The sequence below is a fragment of the Lutjanus erythropterus genome, chromosome 6 (genome assembly GCF_056507025.1).
Source record: "Lutjanus erythropterus isolate fLutEry1 chromosome 6, fLutEry1.hap2, whole genome shotgun sequence".
In the NCBI taxonomy this organism is placed as follows: Eukaryota; Metazoa; Chordata; class Actinopteri; order Lutjaniformes; family Lutjanidae; genus Lutjanus; species Lutjanus erythropterus.
Genome location: NC_139322.1, coordinates 41,600,601 through 41,623,470, shown reverse-complemented (window position 1 = coordinate 41,623,470; position 22,870 = coordinate 41,600,601). Strand labels below are relative to the sequence as shown.

At 40.5% G+C, this 22,870-nt stretch overlaps 1 protein-coding gene and 3 pseudogenes across 1 annotated transcript; 3 read left to right on the top strand and 1 right to left on the bottom strand.

Moving 5' to 3' along the window:
- Nucleotides 1-4,488: 4,488 nt before the first annotated feature.
- Nucleotides 4,489-7,461, bottom strand: LOC146325794 (uncharacterized). Its single transcript, XM_084719895.1, has 2 exons — nt 7,440-7,461; nt 4,489-5,072 (listed from the first exon to the last, which is right to left on the bottom strand). Exons 1-2 carry the CDS (start codon nt 7,459-7,461, stop codon nt 4,489-4,491), a joined length of 606 nt encoding a protein of 201 aa, XP_084576021.1.
- A 2,693-nt stretch (nt 7,462-10,154) lies between these two features.
- LOC146325793 (uncharacterized) lies at nt 10,155-13,134 on the top strand (annotated as a pseudogene).
- A 3,584-nt stretch (nt 13,135-16,718) lies between these two features.
- Nucleotides 16,719-19,408, top strand: LOC146325792 (uncharacterized; annotated as a pseudogene).
- A 476-nt stretch (nt 19,409-19,884) lies between these two features.
- On the top strand, nt 19,885-20,058 carry LOC146325791 (U2 spliceosomal RNA; annotated as a pseudogene).
- Nucleotides 20,059-22,870: the final 2,812 nt, after the last annotated feature.

The window sequence follows — 22,870 nt, the reverse complement described above, 5'->3', positions numbered from 1 at the left end:
TCAATTTATCACAAGAAGGTGAAGCATAGTACATGGTGCAATCATCTGCATACATAGTCAAATCACACTTATTTAAAACAAATGGGAGATCATTGGTGAATATCAAGAAGAGGAGTGGCCCAAGGCAACTACCTTGTGGAAGTCCACATTCAAGCTGTCTACTGTCTGAGAAAATGACATTAAAAAAATACTTTTTTGTGTTCGGTTAAACAAGTAACTACTAACCCACATAAGACTGGATGCTTTAAAACCATAGTAGTCAAGCTTCTTCAGTAACAGGTCATGATCCACCAGATCAAAAGCAGCACTAAAATCAATTAATACTGCGCCAACAAGCCTTGAATTATCCATGGCTGTTAGCCAATTGTCATTCATTTGTGTCAGTGCTGTGCAGGTAGAATAACCGACCCTGTATGCATGTTGGTGATTTGAAATTAAATTATTGTCAAAAAAGTAACTCTGGATCTGCTTATAAACTATCTTTTCCAACAGTTTACTTAGAACAGGCAAGATGTTAATAGGCCTACTATTGGGACGACTAAATGTACATTTAGTGTCTTTGATCAGGGGAATTATTTTGCCCATTTTCCACAATTTGGGACATGTGCCACTGATTAAGCATCTATTGAAGATATGACAAATTGCTGAAGAAATGTGCGAAGCAGAGATCTGTTTGGTTTTCCTGGAGAATGCAACAAAGTTATGGTCGCTGAAACCTACTGGCACTGAAACAGGTCTGGAGCACAGCTCAGAGTTGTTACTGTAAATATGATCTATGCAAGTTGAGGAAGTAACACCATTTAGATTCACAGATACTCTAGTAGCTTGAGATATCAGCTGTGTTAATCCACAGGTGTCAGCCATTGACCTAAGTTTACTTTTCAGGGAACAATTCTCAGAAAGCCAGTCAATGTTAAAATCTCCAAGCAAGTATATTTCTCTATTTTCTTCTGTAATATGGTCCATCATTTCACACAAAGTATTGAGGTATTCCACATTAGAGTTAGGAGCTCTGTAACAACAGCCAACTAGAAGAGGTTTTAAATGTGGCAGATGATTTTGAATCCATATAGCTTCAATGTTATCCTTAATAAGATCATACTTGACTTTACAAGGAAAATGACATCGAGTGTAAATTGCTACTCCACCTCCAAATTTATTTCTATCCTTTCTGTATATGGAATAACCATTAATGATCAACTCTGAGTCTTGAAAACCACTGTCTAGATGTGTTTCTGACACAGCAAGAACGTCAACTTTGTTTAGTTGCAGAAATAGAGAGTTCATGAATTTTATTCCTGAGACTACAAATATTAACCCTTTCATGCATGAATTATGACAACCTCAATCAGGATTTTTTTTCCTATGTGTTTTTAGTGCTCTTTGGGCATGAAAAAACAAGATTTTAACTTTTTTTTGTTTTATCCAGATTTTCCAATGATATTTTCATATGTCCACTTGAGTGGACAACATGCATTTTTGCTTTCAACCGAAAATATACTGTATTAATAATAATACTGTAATAACATAGTAAAATTACCAAATGAAAATTACCAAATACATACAAAAAATGATACAACTTCAGATATTGCAACCGCAATTGAGGAATCCTCTGCAATGAATGTTCTTACTGTTAGCTTTGCTACAAATACTGGAAACCTTGCCGTAACATCAATATATGGAAAAAGAACACATTGGCATAAAGTTGGTCTGTCCATTAGAGCCTCTGAACTGTCTGTTGACTGTCATGGCATGCTTGTCTCATTGTTGCTCTTTGCGGAGACACTTCAAAAGGGAAGACTATCTTGTATGAAAACTGGAGAAGCACCCAGGGCACAAAGCCACAAGACACTGCATGCAGATGTACTTCGTTTTTCGGGTGCATGCAGCATCATGGCACCTGTTTGCATTCTTGGCTTCAATGAGTTGGGGCCAGTGGTTTCCAGGGCCAAACCGGATCTCTGGGGGTGCCTTGGACACTGCTCTGCGCTTCACTGGTGGCGGGGTGGCACTGGGTCTTCCTCTGGCACGGATCTTGGTGGATCCTGCATTCAGTAGTGCACGAGCTACTGATGCTTTGAAGTGCAGAAGGTCCTTCTTCTCTAATCCAGACATTCTGTAGAGGTGCCAGGCATTGACGGTGGCCACATCCAAGAAGTGGAAGAACAGTCGGATGTACCATCGTTTGTTCTTGCGTCTGTGGGGGTACATTGCCACACACTGATCCACGAGATCCACGCTGCCCATGTGCTGATTATACAGCATTACAGAATATGGCCTTTTGATGCTGAGCATCTTCTTTTCTTTTTTGCTCCATCTCTGGGCTACGTCTGTTGGCGACTGGCCAGCGCAGGATGAGGCCATGTGGATCACTGAGCTATCTAGCCAACGTGTGATAGTGATGTTTTGACCATTGCTGACAGCAGAGCAGGCTCCTCTTCCTTCTGTCTTGAGTTGCTTTTCACTCTTCAGTTTCTCTTGTGCTCCATGGAGCCTGTTGATCCTGATTGTGCCAGTACTATAGATGCCCTGGTGCTGCAATGCCACAATGAGAGGAATGGTGCAAAAGAAATTGTCAAAAAACACCTTGTGGTTCTTTTGCTGTATGTCGTCACAGAGGCGCAAAACTACATCTCCAGCCATTCCTAGTTGACTGATCTGGCCATGCCCAGCTGAACCCTGATAGACTTCAAATCTATACATGTACCCTGAGGATCCAGCTCTCACCCACACTTTCACACCCCAGGGTTTGGGTTTCTTGGGGATGTACTGCTTGAGAGACAAGCGGCCCTTGAAGGGAATGATTTGCTCATCTATCGATTGGAACTCTTCAGGATCAACTGCTGAATGGAAGGTTTTCTCAAGTGCATCCAGCACTGGCCTGATTTTGAAGAGCTTATCAGCATTTCTGGCCTCCTGTGAATAATTATCAACAAAGTGAATGTACCTCAGAATCTCCTCAAATCTGTTCACTGGCATGGCATTTGCTATCAAATCTAGACGAAGACCTTCCTCTGATGACCAGTACATTCTTGATCTTGGGTATCTGAGGTATGACATGACCATATTTATTCCTAGAAATGTTTTCATTTCAGCATTTGTCAAGGCCAGATTTTCTTTTCCTTTTTGGAGTGCATACATGTTTGTATTCTGCACTATGTCATCTATCAGATCTTCGGGAAACAGGTGCATAAAGAAATCTATCGGTTCTTTTCCCTCAACATTCACTTTCCACTCCCCTAAAAACGTAGGCAAGTCTCCCTCAAACTGGTTGTCTTTGATTTTCCATGTCTGTCTGCTTTGGTTTTCTGCCTTTTTCCCTCGACCTCTGTTGATTGGCACATCCTCTTCAGCTACTTCATCCTCAGCTCCCTCATCCTCTGCATGCTTGGCTCCCTCATCATCCTCAGCTCCACTGTCACTACTGCTACCACTAGCCACTCCTTCTTTTCCTGGCAGCCATTCATCCTCACTGCCACTAGCATCATCCTCACTTGATTCAGATGGTATGTGTTCCACTATATCGTAGGTCTTCCTATCCAGCTCTGCTCTTGACCACTACAAAATGTAATGATATACAAAAAACAGCTAATTGCATAAATACATTTATTTACACCCAAAAAAGTTACTGCAGATTAAGTATTTTCAAGAACAACAGTCACAGTAAAAGTATGAATTGTAGTCGTAGTAGTATAGCTAGTGATGCATGATGTCCACTTCAGTGGACAGATGATTAATTGGAATTTTGTCACAATCTAAAATCAATTCTTGGACAATTTAACAATGACATGACTCCTTAGATGTAACTTGATGTTACAATATTTTTTTTACCTGCAAGGTTCTCCTAGAATAGAAGGATTGGACGGATATTCCAGAGGAACTCTGCATTTCTGGCTGACGGTCGGCCATTTTGTTTTGGAGGGAAAAAAGTAGCAAATACAATGGCTTCACACTAGTTGTCAGTGTGTAAGATGATGCAATAGAGTCCACTGTAGTGGCTGATGTGCATCTATGCTATCAAAACCCATGCATATGCAAGAAAATGGCTTTTGAATAGCTGTCCACTGTAGTGACCTCTATGCATGAAAGGGTTAATATGTGCAAAAATCAAACCCTTAGGTAGATTGTTAATTGACATGTGTATGTGAAACAGAAAGGATGCACATTAGCAGGTATACCTATTAGATAAGGCCTGGTGGTGATGGCTGCAGCAGGGCCTGGTGGTGAATGGGTGCTAGGCCATGCTAGGCCAGGCTGCCTAAGCAGCTGAACAGCTCAAGCTGGCTCACAGGAGAGAGCAGGCCAATGCCAAACAATCCTCAGCGTATCAAAGTTTGGGAAAATCATCCATATGTTTTTGTATGATTCTTCTTTTTGTTGGCTGATTAAAAGTATTTCATGCAAAAAATTAAAGCTTTCAAGACTTAAAACTGTCAAAAAAAATTGTTAAAATACAATTGGAGGGTCAGGAGCACACAGGCTCCTGTGTCAGCAGGGCTGCACAGTTAGGCATGAAGAGGAGGAGAGGTTCATAACAGTTTCTGCCCGATTGTTGCTAGAGCACTGCAGAAACATTAACATCCTGCTGTAACCATCCATTGCACCATGTACAACTAATTTCCATCGAATGAGTTTGTGATTGCCGTCTATGTGCCAAATATAGTTTGGAAAAGGTACAGTATAAACTCGTCTTTGTATTGTTGTTCTTCTGGACTCAACACCAGCTCTGTCAACCCTTCTTACAGAGTCTCTGAGACAACATCTCTGCACAAGAATGTTTCTTGCATGCAAATGTCCATTAAGCAATACTTCTCCTACATGAGGATGTTCTGCCTTGATCTCACTTATTGTTACATCCAGTTCCTCATCAGAAATGTTTGAACATTTTGTTCGTTTTATGTTGTATTCCCGCATCAGCTTGTATAATGTTGGTCTGGAGATCCGCAGGACTGAAGCAACTTCAGAAAGTGTTGTTCCCAGCAGCAACAAACCTTCAATGTCCTCCTTTGAAATTATGGTACCCTCCTCCTTAAAGAGGGAAGAAACACACAGGTCATTCAGTAATACAATACCTTATATTATTTTGTCATGCACAGAAAGTAATCATTATATTGATGCCACCTAAGAAAACACATTGCTAATATGTACGTGCTAAATAGGGCTGTCAAAGTTAACCAATTAATGCATGCAATTAATCTGGAAACAATAACGCGTTAAAAAAAATTAACGCCCAATTAATCACGTCACGTGACTTAGGTGGAGTCTGTCTGTGTCTGTCTGTGTATACAGTCTGTGGTCTGTGTCGCCACTGGAGTTTTCACCCATCCGCTGAAATACAGAATCGTCCTGTATTTGAGGATTAAATAGCGCGTCCCGTTTTATGAATCAGTGCGGGACTTGAATGCAGCTTCACCCCACCCGCTGCCCAGTGAAGAGCTGTCAAACTCTGCCCGCGATCGGGTAAAACTCGCTGCAATCGGTGGTTTGATCACACACGAGAGTGGAAAACACTGAAACTCTTGGTTTGACAGTGTCAGTGACAGTGACAATCAGACTAGTTGTAACTCTGCGAGTGTTTCCTAGGACGGACGGTGGCCTGTCAGATGTACGGCAGCTTCAGGGGGACAATATTCTCCATTCACAACCAAGTGACCATAGACTGTATGGATGTGACTTGTTTATGAAAGTTGAGGTGTTCAGATGGATACATTGGCATTTATTTAATACACTAATCAAGATGTAGTGCTGATGTGAAAAAATAAACACCTATGATGTATGCTATTATTTTTCATCAACCTGTAAAATTGCATCCTTAAATTGTAATGACTTTATTGCATCTTTCCCTACTATATTAGAAGGGATTGAAGAAAATACAAGCAATATTAGTATATATAATATGTAGTATTTTAACTGCGATTAATCACAGAGTAGTGTTGCGATTAATCAAGTTATTTTTTTTAATTGTTTGACAGCCCTAGTGCTACTATATTGTTTAGTTGTCATTTTTTGTGTGTGTAAGGGAGAGGGAGTGTTCTACTGGGCAGTACACAATTTGAATGCAATGTAAAATAAAAAGATGAAATTAGCAGATGACATCTAAATCAATGACATTTCAACGACAGCATTTTCAAATGTGCCCCTTACACTTGGAAAAATTGATGTGATGAAAAGAAATGTATGTATTTCAAGGACAATTAAGGGCAACAAAAACTTTTTCTAGCTAACATTTTATATCTCAACTTCACTTACTGATCTCAGTGATGGGACCATGGTGGCAAAGCTGGACGTGCCAGTGGGCGCTGCTGGAAGTGCCTGTGGGTTACTCTGTGGTGCGGGGACCTGAAGCAACATCCCAAACACATCATTTTAACATTACAACGTTAAATGTCAGCTAGGGTGATCAGGCTATCATTGAGCCACAACATAGGCTCCATAGAGCTCTTGGTTTTGTTTGTAACATGTTTACATGCTACCTGCTACATGCTACAATTGACGTTTCGACTAAAAACATGGTGTAAATGGTGACTTTTGTGGTTAAATTTTAATGTCACAGCTCGCGGACACTTGGATTCCACCACACGAGCAGGATGTAGACATTTTGTGTTTGTTTTGTGTTCTTTTTTTTTACATTTACATTTGATTTCCATTCACTGCCATTGTACTGGATTTGGCTGCAAGCCTGTTTTCTGCTGAAACTCCAGATTGTTTTGTAGACTCTTCACCCATCCTCACATCGGCATAGGAGTGAATACATATTGAGAGAATTATAAATCTGGGGTGGAGTATCCTTTTAATTGGTACACTCCCAAAAGCTAGCTGACTGTTTCCTAGGTAGCATCCGAGTCACGTTAGCAAGATATCTTAGCAATGAATAAATGAGTTAACGCTAATATTAAGACTACTTAACTTACCGTTAATGATGGGGACGGTACAGGTTGAACTACCCCTTGAAGTGCACACCCACCAAAACCGCCCGTTCAGTATCTTCTACTTGCAGGGAAACGGCCATGCTTCAGTTCCAACCATCCCCGCAGCCCTCTTTCACCTACTGATTCCTGATCAGTGGTGTGGGTGTGGTTGAGAAGGGGCATGGGATATTTTATAAATATTTAGCTTTACACTTGGTGACCCATTTAGATTTAGATTTAACATTTAACATTTAGATTTAACATTGAGATTTAGATTTAAAATTAGATTTAGATTTAACATTTAGATTTAACATTTAAAGGGGAACTATTATGCTTTTCCTCTTTTCTGACCTATAAATGTTGTCACAATGTCGGATACTCATGTTAAACGATTCCAAAGCGTCAAATAATGAGGTTCATGCATTTGGAAGCGAGCCCCGCAAACTGTTTTGGATGGCTCTGCACGCTGTGTTTTACTGTCTGTTTTTTCAACCGTGTAGTAACATTGACGTCAATGCATGCCAGACTTACTCATATGGGCATATCCCGGCATATGCTCTAGGCCTGCCCCCTCCCCCGCTCTGCTTCAGAAGTTCTGCTGTCTACGATTCCACAGTGTTAGCACGGAATGGAATGGCTCCTAGGAAATGTTTGTTCGGGTATGAGGGAAAGTTGACGTTGTTTAGCTTTCCCAAAGAGGCAAGCACCAGGCTAAAGTGGATTGAGCCGCTTTTTCCCAGCCAGTAAAAGAAAAACACATCCGTGTTTGTCTGTCAACGGTACTTCACACGGGACTGTTTCGTCAATGTGGGCCAGTACGAAGCTGGATTAGCCGGTAAACTGCTGCTGAAGGACGACACCTTTCCGACGTTACTTGGTCGTGTTGAAGACTCAGAAGAGCAAGCTGTAAGTCACAATTTATCAGTGTCCTAACTGTGTTTATTTTGTGTAAGTAATAGGACAAAAGTGGTTGTCTGTGTAACATTATAGAGTGTGCATACAGGGAGCTAATGTAAAGTTTTCAATCAAGCTGTGCTAGGCTTACCACATAAATATAGACGTGGATAAAGTATTCTTTTCATCTAACCATGGCATGCGCACAATAACACAGATGTGGAACATGCAGTGAGATATGCTATGAAGTTTAATGTGTTACCTGCATGCATGCAAAATGCAAGGTCTCCGATGTCTGGAGCTGCTAAAAGGATACTCCACCCCAGACTCATAATCCACTCAATATGTACTCACCCCTGTGCCGATGAGAGAATGGGTGAAGATCTTCAGTTCACAAAACAATCCTGGAGTTTCAGCAGAAAACAGGGTTGCTGCTAGTGGCGGTGAATGGAGATCAAATGTAAATGTAAAAAACAACACAACACAACAACACAACACAACAACAACACCAAACAAACACAAAATGTCTCCATCCTGCTCGTGTGGTGTTTTCCAAGTGTCTGCGAGCTGTGACATTAAAATTTAACCACAAAAGATGTCATTTACACCATGTTTTTAGCCGAAATGTCCACTGTAGCGTGTAGCAGGTGGCTTGTAAACATGACATCGATCTTGCAATATTTCCACACGTGCATCCATTAAGACAGTGGTTCCCAAAGTGGGGGGCGCGCCGGTGCCATTGCAGGGGGGGCGCGGTAAGGCTTACCCGGTATTGACACCAGGCGGGGCTGCGCTGCGGTTTTGCTCCGTAATGCACGCGACTTCAATTAAGATCAGCAGCGTTTCAGGAGCGTCTCAGCAGCGGAGCGTGTTGCCCGCTTCTACCATGGATAAGCAGGCTACATAGTTAAATTGTTTATTTTCTGTCTGTCTTTATGATCGCGAGTCTGCACGGGGTCTTTTATTTTGAAAATCAACCGGATTCTCCCCTGTTTTCCGTGCCTGACTTCCTGCCCGCTCGACTAGCTATGTGTCAATTGACGCGCCATCCGTCGGAAATAGACTCGCTGAGTATTCTCCGCGGAGCTGTAATTTATACCAGAAGCGGCTTGGCGCTCTGCTCCGCGGAGAATACTCAGCGAGTCTATTTCCGACGGATGGCGCGTCAATTGACACATAGCTAGTCGAGTGAATGATGAATGAATGAACTCAGAGTGGCAGTCTCGCAACTGCAACCCAGATTTGAGAAGATCTGCAGCATGAAGCAGGCCCACACCAGTCACTGAAAAGATGTGAGGATTAAAGGTTTCATTTTTGCACAACAAACCTTTAGGTTTTTGTTGTTTTTTTTTTCCTTTCAGGGAGTTCATATTTGTGTTGTCATGTTTTAAAAAAACATTTTTGCACATAGATGCAATTTTTGAAAAATGCATTGATAGCAATGTTGAGTATTGTTACACAGTAAAAAAAAAAACGAAACCTGTTACACTGAACATAATTACACTGTTAAGGTGGTTTGTTATTTCGTTATTTATTTCTTATTCCAAAAGAGGTTGTAGTTTATTGCAACCTGTAGTTTATGAGGGTTGTATTAGAGTTTATGAGGTTTGTATTAATTACAATGTGTGAAATAAACTGCAATGGAGTCTGAAAACAAAATATGTGTATGTGTGTCAGGTTTAGGGGGGCGCGAAAATTTTCTTATCAACCAAAGGGGGGCCCAGCAGAGAAAGTTTGGGAACCACTGCATTAAGAGATACACAAAGTCTCGGCTAAAAACATCGTGTATGGTGTGTTTGTTTTGTTTTCTTTTTTTTTACATTTACATTTGATCTCCATTCACTGCCACTAGCTGCAACCGTTTTCTGCTTAAACTCACGGATTGTTTTGTGAACTGAAGATCTTCACTCATCCTCTCATCAGCATAGGGGTGAGTACATATTGAGTGGATGATTATCTAAAAGTGGAATATTGCTTTAATGACAAATGCAGATGTATCAGTAATTAATATGGATCTCAAGCCTAGCAAAGGTTGGATCTGGGAGGAAATGTTCCACAGAAGCCAAGTTAGTTTGCTCACAGCTTGTATGAAAGTGTAGGTGCTCAAATCATCTCTACGTCACAGTAGAAGAAGGTGCTGAGTGTAGTAGGACTGATGTGTTTTTCATAGCAAACACACCATTGCTGTTGAGAACTAAAGTTTGTTGGCCTTTTTCCTTTCCCAATTAGAGTACATCACAAAAGATCCTGACAAGCCCACAATACAGACACATGGGAAGCCAAACGGAGCCTGCATCTACTGAATCTCATGAAACACAGTTCAGCCCTCATATGGTATCTGTTGGCATAAAGATGTTGTTGTATCCATCTACAAAATCTGTAGCCACACAGCTGGCCTATGGTACACTGAAACAACACGTGAGAAGCAAAGGTGTGTATGTAATTAGGACAATAAATGAGTATTATTTAATGCAAGAGTCAGATATAGCATTTATTTTCCTTTATAAAGTAGAAAAATAAACATACATATTTACTTACATCACAATATCATTTACTAAATTAATTCTCTTTCTGTCTTTCTTTCTTTCTTTCTTTCTTTCTTTCTTTCTCATCAGGGACGCAAGCAACTGTTTCATACCAGAATGTTGGCACAGAGACTACACAGCTGGACACAGGGCTTCAGTTTTCTTCCACGCCACTGAGGGGTTTTGCACCTTTACAGGGTGTCAGACCAGCAAAGAGACCACGCCTTGAATTTGAAGAGAGCAAGAGCGAGAACAAGGATGAGGACACAGAAGAAGAAACTATTGTTCCACACGACTCAACATACGAACCCGGTGACTCCATTACAGAGCCATCTATAAATAGGTAAGATGCCAATACAGCATACAATTTTCAACTTTAGGTCTGTTTATGTAAATAATTGAGGATTTTTTTTCCTGATAGTGAAATAGAGTCAACCACAGACTACAATGACACAAAGTACATTGTATTTGAGAGCTGTCTGAGAGATCTATTCCAAACCTGTCCGGTGTGCAAGCGGGATTGCCAGGTGCAGCCACAGAGACTGGGGACATATGTGGCCTTTACTCAGCTTTGCTTCAACTGCCAGTATACCAGAAAATGGCAGAGCCAGCCATTGAGAAGAAACACTCCTGTGGGAAATCTCCAAATGTCTGCTGCTATTTATTTTTCTGGTGGATCCTTCATTCAGGTGGACAACTGTAGGGTGTACAAAAAAACATGTAGTTTGTTTTATACTGAAATAGTTATACATGTTTATTTTCTATGTTTTCCAGATATTCAAATCCATGAATGTCCAGATGTTTAAATATGACACCTTCAGGAGGCATGCCCGGAATCTTCTTGAACCCGCAATAAACCACAAATGGAAAAAGGATCAGCAGACTCTGTTTCAGACTCTGAAACAGGAAAGCAGTATCGCAGTGGGTGGAGATATGAGAGCAGACTCGCCAGGTGAGGCTTTACTTTTTAGTATTGTGCTTGGTAATTGGTGATAACATAAAAGTGCAACTAATGTATTTGTTCATTCATTCTATTTATGTATAATTTTCTCATACATAAAAGGACACTCAAAATTTGGCAGCTACACCCTGATGCACCTGGACAACAACAACATAATCGACATCCAGCTTGTACAGGTAACCTTTCATTTACATGGAGAGTCAACAAGATCTGTGTGCATTTCCTTTTTTCGTAATGTAAACAAGTGCATAAATATTTTTGCATCAACAGAGCAATGGAGATGGGTGGCAGTGTACATATAGAGAAAGAAGGACTAAAAAGAGGCCTTGATCAAACAATTTAAAAGTGGATTACATTGTGACTGACCACCAAACACAGGTGCAAAAATTTTTTGAGGGAGCGTGGGGTCACCCAGTACTATGATGTTTGGCACCTTGAGAAAGGTAATTACTAGAAACCTTTGTATAGTATTAATATTGCCTGAAACACATAACATTGATTCAAAGTTGTGCATATGTTTAAATATGTTGTACAATTCTGTCTTGTCAGCCCTATACAAAAAGTTGCAAGCACTAACAACTGTCGTGCAGTGTTGCTGAGGTGGTTGCCTGCAATTAAAAACCACATGTACTGGACCGCTGCGTCTTCAAAATCTGGACCAGAGAAGGCAGCAAAATGGAAGTCCATCATAAATCACATTCAGGATGTCCATTCACATAATGATCCACTGTACCCGAAGTGTTTTCATGCTGACAAAGTCTCCACAGACCCCAGCAAGTGGTTTCAGCCATGTATGTATCAAGTATTTTGGACTTCATAATAGCTTCTACAGAAACATGATGAAAATACTAAGAATATGCAATACCAACCAAATAGATGTTTTTGTTACAGAACAATTGTAATGAGGACTTTCACCAATTCAATGTGTCTTTCTGACATTTTAAGTACACTGCCCCTGTACAAAGTTGAAAAAGTACTAGTCAACAAAAGAGTTCTCCGGGATGTGGAAAAACTCAGTAAAGACCATCAGACTTCTTCACTTGAGTCTTTCCCTAGTGTCATCCAAAGAATGTTGTACTCCCCTACATTGGAATGCTGTGCAGGTAATAATTATGTTTGGGGTAAATAACATTATCAGAGTTTATTGCATCTGCTAACTGTCATGTACAACAATAAGCCTCTTGTTTTAGAATTTCATATTACTATAAACTTTTGTTTTCTCCTTCATTGGCCTTATAACATGCTTTTTTTTTTACAGACTTCAATTATAGACTCAGGCTTTATCCTTTTTTTTAGGCTGTACCTAGCTGCCATGCATTTCAATGAAAATGCACAAAGGGAACAAGCATCAACTTTGGAGGGCAAAGCCGTGTACAAGGTCACCTTCCAAAAGTATAAGAAGGGACAAGTGACAGCGAAGCCAGTTAAAACAAAGCCAACTTTCAGTGAGTACAAAACAAAACTTTAATGACAATTTTCAAGTACAGAAATGTAAAAGGCCAAAACTGCGGTAAGATTATAAAATAACTAGGACACAACATTCACCATTTGGAGACAGTAACAAATAAGTGTGCAAAAAATGTGCCGGTAATATGTAAACATTTTCCACCTGATGAGGCTGGTGTTGGAGGAAGTTTTTGAGGACCCCACCAAGTACACAGAGGAACTCAAAGAAATACCCATCCCAGAGGACCTCTGTGCCCATTTTCAGAGACCATCGAAGGAGGTGGTCATCGCCAGACATGTCTCTCGATTCAGTCAAGGGGTGGCCAGCGGAAGCCAACATAGCGGCCAGATGGATCAGGAAACTCCTGGCATATCTGGCACACAACACACAATGGGATGACGACCCTGACGTGTCAACCCAAGTATCCCCAACACCAGCTTACAAAGCTGCTGTATGCAAGATGCCTGTAACATCTGAAGGACAGAGAAGAAGACCCTCATCATTTCACAAATTAATTACTCTTTTACTCTTTGTGTTCTACAGATGTTGCTGGATCTGGTGATGACCTTTGCATACAAGAGCTACGACTTGTGAATCCCAGGAGAAATAAGTCGACCATGAGCACATTTGTTTGTGTATTTTTTATGTACACATGGTTACAGTTCACTTTATATTGTAAATAAACTTTTTTACTTGTCTTGATGTGAGTAACTAATTGTTTTGAACTTTTGTATCGTGTTTGTACAGATAGAGGAATATATTTGTTTAAATGTAATAGCAACTTTAATAACAAGATGAAGACGTCCAGACGTCCATAGTCTGCTCTGTATATGTTGTTTATGTTTTGTAAGGTATATGGATTTAAACAATTTGGTTGTAAGCCTGGATGGACAGTCATGCATGTTGGAGGATTTGGCTCTTGGTTAATTCTTCTTACAACCTGTGTGAAAAAAGAAAAAAACATTTTGTGGGAAATAGCACATTCAGCCAGGAATTAGCCTACACCAGGTCATTCATGTTCCTATTAGTTTGTGTAACTGGATTAATAACTATAGAGATATTTTAGTTATATCAGGTTTTTAACAGTGAACTGACATTTTCCATATAAGACACAACAAATCAAATTTGCTACGTTACCTTAGGTACTTCTTTACAGTAGACATTTTCAACCTCTGTCGGCATTTTAGCACATGGAAATATGTAAATGACAGGAAAATATATCGTAATTTGTACAAACGGCTTTCAATTAGAAAAATGAAATCCATCCTTACGCTGCACAGGTAAGCACGTAATTACAATAACAAGCTACTAGTAACGTTACTTACCATTCAGAGATGTCTTGAAGTAACCTCTGTTCTTGAGGAACTTCAGGCTGTCCAGTCGCTATCTCTGGATTGGATTCGGGATACAGCTGTATTTGAAATTTAGACATTTTGAAACGAGAAATTCAGTTTAATTAAGTTTGTTGTTTAGTGCCGCATCGGCAAAATGAGGAGGAGGGGCTCGGCAGTGCTCGCCAGCCCTTCGGAAGTCCTCGGGAGTGTAACCAATCACAGCGGAGTGGGCTCGGTGGGAGGCATACATGGAGGAGGGCCGGGGGGGTGGAGTAAATTACACAGACCGTTTTCACGGGATGCAGAAAATAAAAGGAAGAGATGCAGCGAGAGGCACAGAGTTCTGAAGATCTACAAAGCTTTCTGTGCAGGTGAACGTGTGTAGCTGCTTTATAGGAGTCCAAAATCAAATACAAAGGCCCAAAAATGAGTATAATAGGTCCCCTTTAACATTTAGATTTAATATTTAGATTTAGATTTAGCATTTAGATTTAGATTTAACATTTAGATTTAGATTTAACATTTAGATTTAACATTTAAATTTAGATTTAATATTTAGATTTATATTTAGCAGTTACATTTAGATTTAACATTTAGATTTAACATTTAACATTTAGATATAGATTTAGCAATTAGATCTAGATTTAACATTTAGATTTAACATTTAGATTTAGATTTAACATTTAGATTTAACATTTAGATTCAACATTTAAATTTAGATTTAATATTTAGATTTAGATTTAGCAGTTACATTTAGATTTAACATTTAGATTTAACATTTAACATTTAGATATAGATTTAACATCTAGATTTAATATTTCATTTTTGTTCACATATAACGAAATTTTTAAATAATTTATGTCTCAAATGTGTGTAACGTGAGCTAAATGTGAAGAAAATGAACTAAATATTGAAAATATATCAATTTGAAAACTGTAATCAAGTTTTTACATTTGGCACCCCATAACCCGGGACCTCCCTTTTCAGTTGTTCAAATGAAAATAAATCAGACGGAGTGGCCATACTTATTAAAAACCCCTTGATCTCGGTGAGGGGCAGCACTGTGGTGAGGGATGGGCGGGCTCTTTTAGCACGCCTTGCCTTTATGGACAATGATTTTAACCTTCTTAATGTCTATTGTTTTGATGACAAAAACGACAGGTATGACCTTTTAGAAGAACTGCAGTCCCACATGTTAGGTAGGGTCCCATTAGTGGTAGGAGGAGATTTTAATTGTGTTTCAAGTAGGAAAGATAGAAGAAATGCAGGGGAGGATTTTAAAATAGATAAAACATCGGTTTTACTTCAGGGAATAGTCAGGGATTTTAAGATAGTCGACTGTTTTAAGACCATGCATCCCAGAGAGGAGGGCTTCACCTGGTTCAGTGGTGACAGCGCCAGAGCCTCTCGCATCGACTACTGTTTTACACGCAACTGCCCGCCCACCGATGCTAGATTAACCCCTGTTTTCTTCTCCGATCACGTCATGCTATCCTGCACCCTATCACTCTCTTCGGGTGTGTCTGTAGGAAGTGGTCTGTGGAAACTCAACTGCTCTCTTTTAGAAGATAGGGAGATAGTTAGGGAATACCGAGAGCAGTACAAGGAGTGGCAGACCCTTCAAGACTTGTACGAAACACGAGCACACTGGTGGGAAATGGTGAAGGAGAGGACCCGGACTTTCTTTAGGCAGTCAGGTAAGAAAAAGAAAGATAGGGCAGACAGACACATGTTGGGACTGCAGAAAAGAATGCAACGCTATTTTACATTAACAAGCCAGGGTTTTGATTTTAACAATGAAATTTTAGAAATCAAAAGACAACTGAAAGAATTTGCAGAAATTAAGAGTCGAGGGGTCATTTTAAGAAGTAGAGAAAGAGAAACTGAAGAAGGGGAAAAATGTACACGGTACTTTTTTAAGAAAATAATGAGTAAGGGAGGAATTTTGACAAAATTGAAAAATAAAGAGGGAAATTTAACGACAAGCTCAGAGGAACTCAAAGAAACCGTGGAAGAATTCTATAAAACATTGTATGATGAGAAAATAACACACAAAAACGTTACTGAACAGGTTTTAGAATTCGTTGAAAACAAAGTTAAAGATGGTGTGCTTTTAAGACAGGATTTTACCCTTTTAGAGTTAGATAACTGTTTAAAACATTTTAAGAAGGGGAAGTCCCCTGGTCAAGATGGACTTCCCCTGGAGTTTTATCTGACTTTTAAGGATCTTATCGCACACGATATTTTAACTGTTTTTAACGAATTTGAAAGACTCGACCTGTTGCCAGACTCATTTAGAGTAGGGATAGTAACTTTAATACATAAAAAGGACGATAAGACTGACCTTAAAAACTTGAGACCTGTGACTCTTTTAAAAGTAGACTGCAAACTTTTTAGTAAACTTTTAGCGAGTCGTTTATCCTTGGTTTTAGGGGAGGTGATCCACCCGGATCAAGGCTGCGCCGTTCCGGGGAGGAAGATCACCGACAGCCTCGTACTGATCAGAGACACCATCTGTTATGCGAGAGACAGAAACATTCGGCTAATAGTCTTAAATTTAGATTTTGAGAAAGCCTTTGATCGGGTCTCGCACCTAGGGGTGTCATGGTATGAAATTTTAACCTCATGGTTATTGTGACCAAAATTATCATGGTTTTCGGTATTACCGCGGTATTTTTTTAAAAAGTGTGTTGAATACATGACTGTTGAGCAAACAACAGCAATACCTCCATTGTCAAGTTTGTTGATGACACAGTGGTGTTAGGCCTGATCAGCAACAACAATTAACAGACCTATCTGAAGACAGGCCCCCTTCCTCCACGCGAGCCCTATCATGCACCCTTCCCTTGTCCTTACACATATTCCATGTATATATCCCCCCCCGCCACACACACCTCATTTATTGCAACTGCATTTCACTACATGTCTTGCATTAGTATTACAAGCATGTGACAAATAAATCCTTGAATATGTTCAGAAGGAATTGATAGTTCTACAATAACATGCAAAATATTTAAATTGTAATTAAGTACAAACACTAATACCACAATGTAAAAATACCTAAGTAAAGAATGTGAGTATTTTTTCCATCACAGCAGGTCAGTGATCAGTGTTTAAGTGACTCTCTGTGGATCAGTGAATAGTGTTTTATTTATGGCGGCCCGCCACATTAAAAACATCGACACCACGACATGATTTTCTATTTTTGGAGCTGCACACCTTTTTCGGTTGTGTCTAGAAGGTAACTTTTTATTTGCACAACTCTCGCGAGATTTGTGTTCGTTATTTCTACTAAAATAACGAAACTCGCGCGATCTTTCGCGGGTCTAGGGTTCCCTTCTAAACACGACCCTCTGTCTCTCTGTCAAACTACAGACAGCAGACTGTCTGTAAACAGCACGATGTTACACTCTGCAGTGTTTCACACAAAGACTTTATTTTTGTGGACACCCAGATTTGATTTGTCACCAATTTTGGCATTTTTATTTTTTTAATTAGTCCGAGAGGACAACGGTATCAGTGATTGATTAGTGATCAGTCTGCCCTCCTCTCCTCCCTCACCTGTTCACTCTGCTGTGAGAAGATCTGAAAGTTTCTCACAGAGAAACACAGACTCTCCTGTTTTACGTATAGGCCTCCTTATACAGTTGTTTAATTTTGCAAGTGCATCTGGTTGGTGATGATGTCATTAACCATCACGTTAGTTTCTGTTGTAATAAACTCCGTCATTAACAACAGTCTCCTCCACACGCAGCTTCTCTGCAGTTGGTCTGTGAGTTTCCTGATCAGATAAACCAGCGGTGGAAAGACTAGAAAAGTTGCGCCAGTTAAAATAGAAGCGTCCAGTCAAACACCCCTCAGACACCCCTACTCGCACCAGTACCTTTTCAAGTGCCTTTATATATGGACGATTTTAACCTTGTTTGTACTGACCTTTTATCCATCAACAGGATGCTGGACTTGACAGACTGGTTTGGGCGGGCCTCTGCATCAAAATTGAACAAAGACAAAACGCAAGCCCAATTTTATGGCCCATGGACAGCGACCGACATGACAGGACTTCCCCCTGACTGTGACCCAGACTGACCAGAAGATACTGGGGATAAAGTTTGACAGGGAGGGGGGTGGAAGTACAAATTGGCTGGATGTGGTAGGGAAAGTTAGGAAACGACTAGGATTCTGGGGACTTAGAGGACTGACAATGGAAGGCAAAATTTTAATCATAAAAGCAGTGATTTTACCTGTGCTTTTACTTGTCAGCTCTGTTTTTACCCCTCCTAGGAGTGTGCTTTTAGACCTGGAATGAGCCATCTTTTATTTCTTATGGGGATCCAAGTGGGAAAGGCTGAAACGATATGTCATGAAGCGGCCGAAGGAGAAAGGAGGGAAAGGAGTGCCAGACCTGTACCTGTTTTTAGGATCCTTTCACACCACCCTGCAGCTTAAAGCCGCTACAGCCCCATCCAGAAACCCAAAGACAGCTGCAATGACACGGTTCTGGATGGGGACATACCTGAGAAGACTGAAATTGTTACCCACTGATCTTAAAGTTCCTGTGTCTTTTAACCTGCCACCAGCACATGCTTTTATTTGCACATTTTTAAAGCATTTTAACCTGGAGCAGGAGGAGTTGCAGATTTTAACCAACCACCGTTTGCTTTTATCTGTTGTGCAGGAGCGGGAGCCAGTGAGTCCAGTGCGCGGCCTCGCACTCGGCGAGCCCTCCACGGTTTGGCGCAACGTGAACCACTCCGCTCTCCCAAACCAACTCCAGGAACTGTCATGGATGGTGGCCCATGAGATCCTCCTGGTCAGGTCTGTAATGCACTCCAGAGGCATGGCGAAGAACGCAACCTGCCCCCGACCTGTTTGTGGCACGCCAGAGTCGGTGAGGCACCTGCTCTGGGAGTGCAGCGCTGCTGAGGACCCGTGGGCAACTCCCGTACTTGCCAGCAAGGGAAGTCCTTACAGCACAGCTAGTGCTGTATGGGGTGAGCCATGAAGACGCTCCACCACCTGTCTTCACCAAGCAGTGGCTCACCCTCGCCACCATCGTGGACGCCACCTGGACCTCCAGAAACTTGCTGGTGAGGAAGCACAAGCAGATCCCCCCCGTGGCTGTGCTCCATATGGCAGCAGCGACGGTCCGAGCGGCCGGAGCTGCAGGTGGCGGGCCTAGGACACAGCCACAAAGAAGAATCACCTCTGTGCCCATTCGGATGAAGGAGCTGGAGCCACATCACCGAAAAGGTCCCAGCAGCAGCGGCGGCGGCGGCAGCGGCCTGACTCTCCGGGAGTGGCAGGACCGGGAAGGAGCATCGGGCGAGGATCTCCTCTGAGCCCCACAGCAGGATCCCGAGAGAGCAAAGGCTTGGGGGAGCGGAGTGAGGTTGAATTGATAGGGACTCACCCTGCTCCTGCACAATGAACATAAAATGTTCTTTCAACCTCTGCACTCCCTTTTAGACACATATGGACTGACACATAAAACGTATCAATGGACTTTTAAAAACACACACACAAACACAAGCACTGTTTTAAACATGTCTTAACTACAAACCATTTTAACAGGCCTCAGAAAACTCAACTTTGAAGAAATGGTTTTACACAAAATGGACTTGTTTTTACACTGGTTTTTAGACATGTTTCTTATCCAATTTTAATGTGCTTGGAAAAATGCATGGAAAATAAAATGCCTTTCACTCACCCTTAAAATGAATGAATAGAAAATAAAGAAAGTGTGCAAAACAAAATGTCATTGATGGAAAAAAGAAGAAAATGTAAAGATGTCTGACATATGTGAAAATGTGTCAATAAAACTTTTCGAAAGAAAAAATCTGTTCTTATCAGCTTAATATCTGATACGTCCCCTATAAGGGGACAACATATTAAAGGGATTTTTAGCACCGGGAGCTGAAAAAGGGGCTCGCTCCGTTTGCTCCACGCATCGACCTGGTATTGCAGTGCCGCCGGGAATGGTGCAACCTCCTCCTGCCTTGTGGAAAAGCAAAACGTCTGTAAGTGATTCAGCACCACATTCTCCACAAACATGCGGTGCGAGATAGAAGAGGCACGAGCATTATTGCCGCACCCCAGCCCTGTCATGAACGGCGCTACTCACCGACCGAAGCCGGTTATCCGGGGCCAACCGAAGTTTTGCAGCGCTATGGTGTCATTCCATCTAAGCAGGATTCTGACTTAGAGGCGTTTAGTCATAATCCCACAGATAGTAGCTTTGCACCATTGGCTTCTCAGCAACCAAATGTCTGAACCTGCGGTTCCTCTCATACTGAGCAGGATTACTATTGTAACAACACATCATCAGTAAGGTAAAACTAACCTGTCTCACGACGGTCTAAACCCAGCTCACGTTCCCTATTAGTGGGTGAACAATCCAACGCTTGGTGAATTCTGCTTCACGATGATAGGAAGAGCCAACATCGAAGGATCAAAAAGCAACATTGCTATGAAGGCTTGGCAACCACAAAGCAGTTATCCATGTGGTTCACACTGAAAATCAAGATCAAGCGAACTTTTGCCCTTAGTGCTAACTGCTAACCTTTAGCCATAAGGGGGTGTGACTGCTAATTTCTTCTTCTTCTTCTTCTTCTTCTTCTTATTATTATTATTATTATGATTATTATTATTATTATTTGTTATCATTTATTGTTATTATTTATTTTACTTTGTTAAATTTTTTTCATACACAGGAATGAAAAGACATTTGGCTAATTAATTAAATATAACAGTCAACAAATAAAATTAAATATACATTTCATTTGTTCTCTTGAAATCACATTTTCAATACCACGCTGAGACAACTGCTCTTGGCTGTCACGCAATATTGCTTTGCGCATGATTGGTTGATGTGGATGTCAGTCAAAGAAACGGGCCAATCACAACTGTGTGCGCCTTCATTTGAAACTACATCTGTTTGTATCAGTTTCAGTGGGTGTGTGGGCGCGGCATCAGGGCGACTCGGTGGTCCACTTGTAATCTATACCTGGAGTAATTTACATCTGCTTGCCATATTTTTATTTTGAGCTAATTTGAGTTGTGGGATGTCAACGGAGAACAAAAGAACTAACTAATAAACTGGAATATTGACACAAGGGAAGAGCCGGCAAGATCCATTTTAATGATTAACATGAATTGAACTTCACACTTCTTATACTGGAGCATCAGGTAAGAAAAGCATTTCCCTCTTATTTTCTGTAACGTTAAGTTAATAACCAAAGGTAATGCTTGGTTAACTTAAAAACTTTAACATTATCAAACTGTTAGGTTAGCTAACTGTCGAAAAAAATTCTCCCCAAAATACTACCTGGCTGCAGACCTCCAACCTCCATGGTTGACAGGAAACAAGTGACCTCCACAGCGGAAAATGTTCTTTTTTGTCATGTTTTTTCTCACGTGAAGGCCACATTATGTGTTTTCACGGTTTGGTTCTTAAAACTTGCAATTTGCACACGAATTAAAAAAAAGCATATATCCACAAAATGTATTCATTATCTATTTTAAAAGGCTAAATGCTTCACATAATATTTTAAATTGCACCTTCGCCCCGTCCCACTTCCATCATTAAGACATATTACTACAATTCACTGTTATTTCACTCACTGCCTTTTGAGTCGATAGACTTTTAAAATATTTCATAAATAAACTTTGTCTATTATTTTTATCCATGTGCTGATTTATTTATTTATTTTTTTTTTAATTTATAGTGTTTTATCATTATACATTGAAAACAGAGGGAGACAAAACAATTGTATACAAGACTGTTGGAAAACAACCAAACAATCACAAAATCAGCAACAAAAAACAAAAGAAGAGTATACATGACATACACATACCTACACACAGACAGACACGTAAACATATGCTAAAAATGAAGGAAAAAACAAAGGCAGACAGGGAAAAATAAACAAACAAATGAATAATTAATAATAATAAAAAAAGCATCTTTGTATCAGATTATATCATTGCGCAAACAGTTATGACCATAAAACTGGTTTTGTGCTGGCTTCAGTTGATGTGATCCAATAATAGCAGAAGATATAAATAACAGGGATTGCAATAGTAATAAAATAATAATAATAATAATAAAAAAGAAAAAAATATTTATAAGTCAGACACCTAATGTAGCCAGTTAGACAAAGGGGTGGGGGTTGCAGCTGCTTGTGCTCTACATGTTTAATTAAAGGCTGCCAAATAGAATTAAATTTGGACAAGGTCCTGCGCAAAATGTGTTTTATTTTTTCCAGCTTCATAAAGAAAAGAACATCCACAATCCATTCTGAATATGTGGGCGGAAAGACACATTTCCACTTAAGTAGAATTAACCTTCTGGTCAAAAGAGTTAAGAAAGCCAGGAAGTCACGTTGGGATGTCGGTACAGTGGAATCTGGCGGTAGGACGCCAAATAGTGAAGGGATAGGTGAGGGCTCGAGGGACAGTAAAAACACCTGAGAGAGTGTATTAAATGTTGAATTCCAGAATGTACGTAAGGCCCAAAACAAATGAATTAGGTCAGCAGGGCCTCTATGACATCGAATACATGTTGGATCGATATTTGGATCAAATCTGGCCAATTTACGCCTGGTCCAATAGGCCCTATGGACTATCTTACATTGCATCAGTCCTTGCCTAGCACAAATCGAGGAATGATGAACTCGATACAGAATAGCCTCTCAAGTTGAGTCATCTATGTCTTCGCCTATTTCCTGAGACCAAACAGTTCTTAAGACAGTAGTTGAGGAGGACTGCAGCTCAAACAAGTTCTTGTACAATTTGGAAATAGT

Excerpts from the sequence above, each read along its gene's own strand:
- LOC146325794 (XM_084719895.1), bottom strand. The coding sequence starts at position 7,461 with ATGCCGGGATATGCCCATATGA. Across the intron at positions 5,073-7,439 it reads GCCGGGATATGCCCATATGA|GTATTGTATTACTGAATGAC; the intron begins GTAAGTCTGGCA and ends AAATAATATAAG.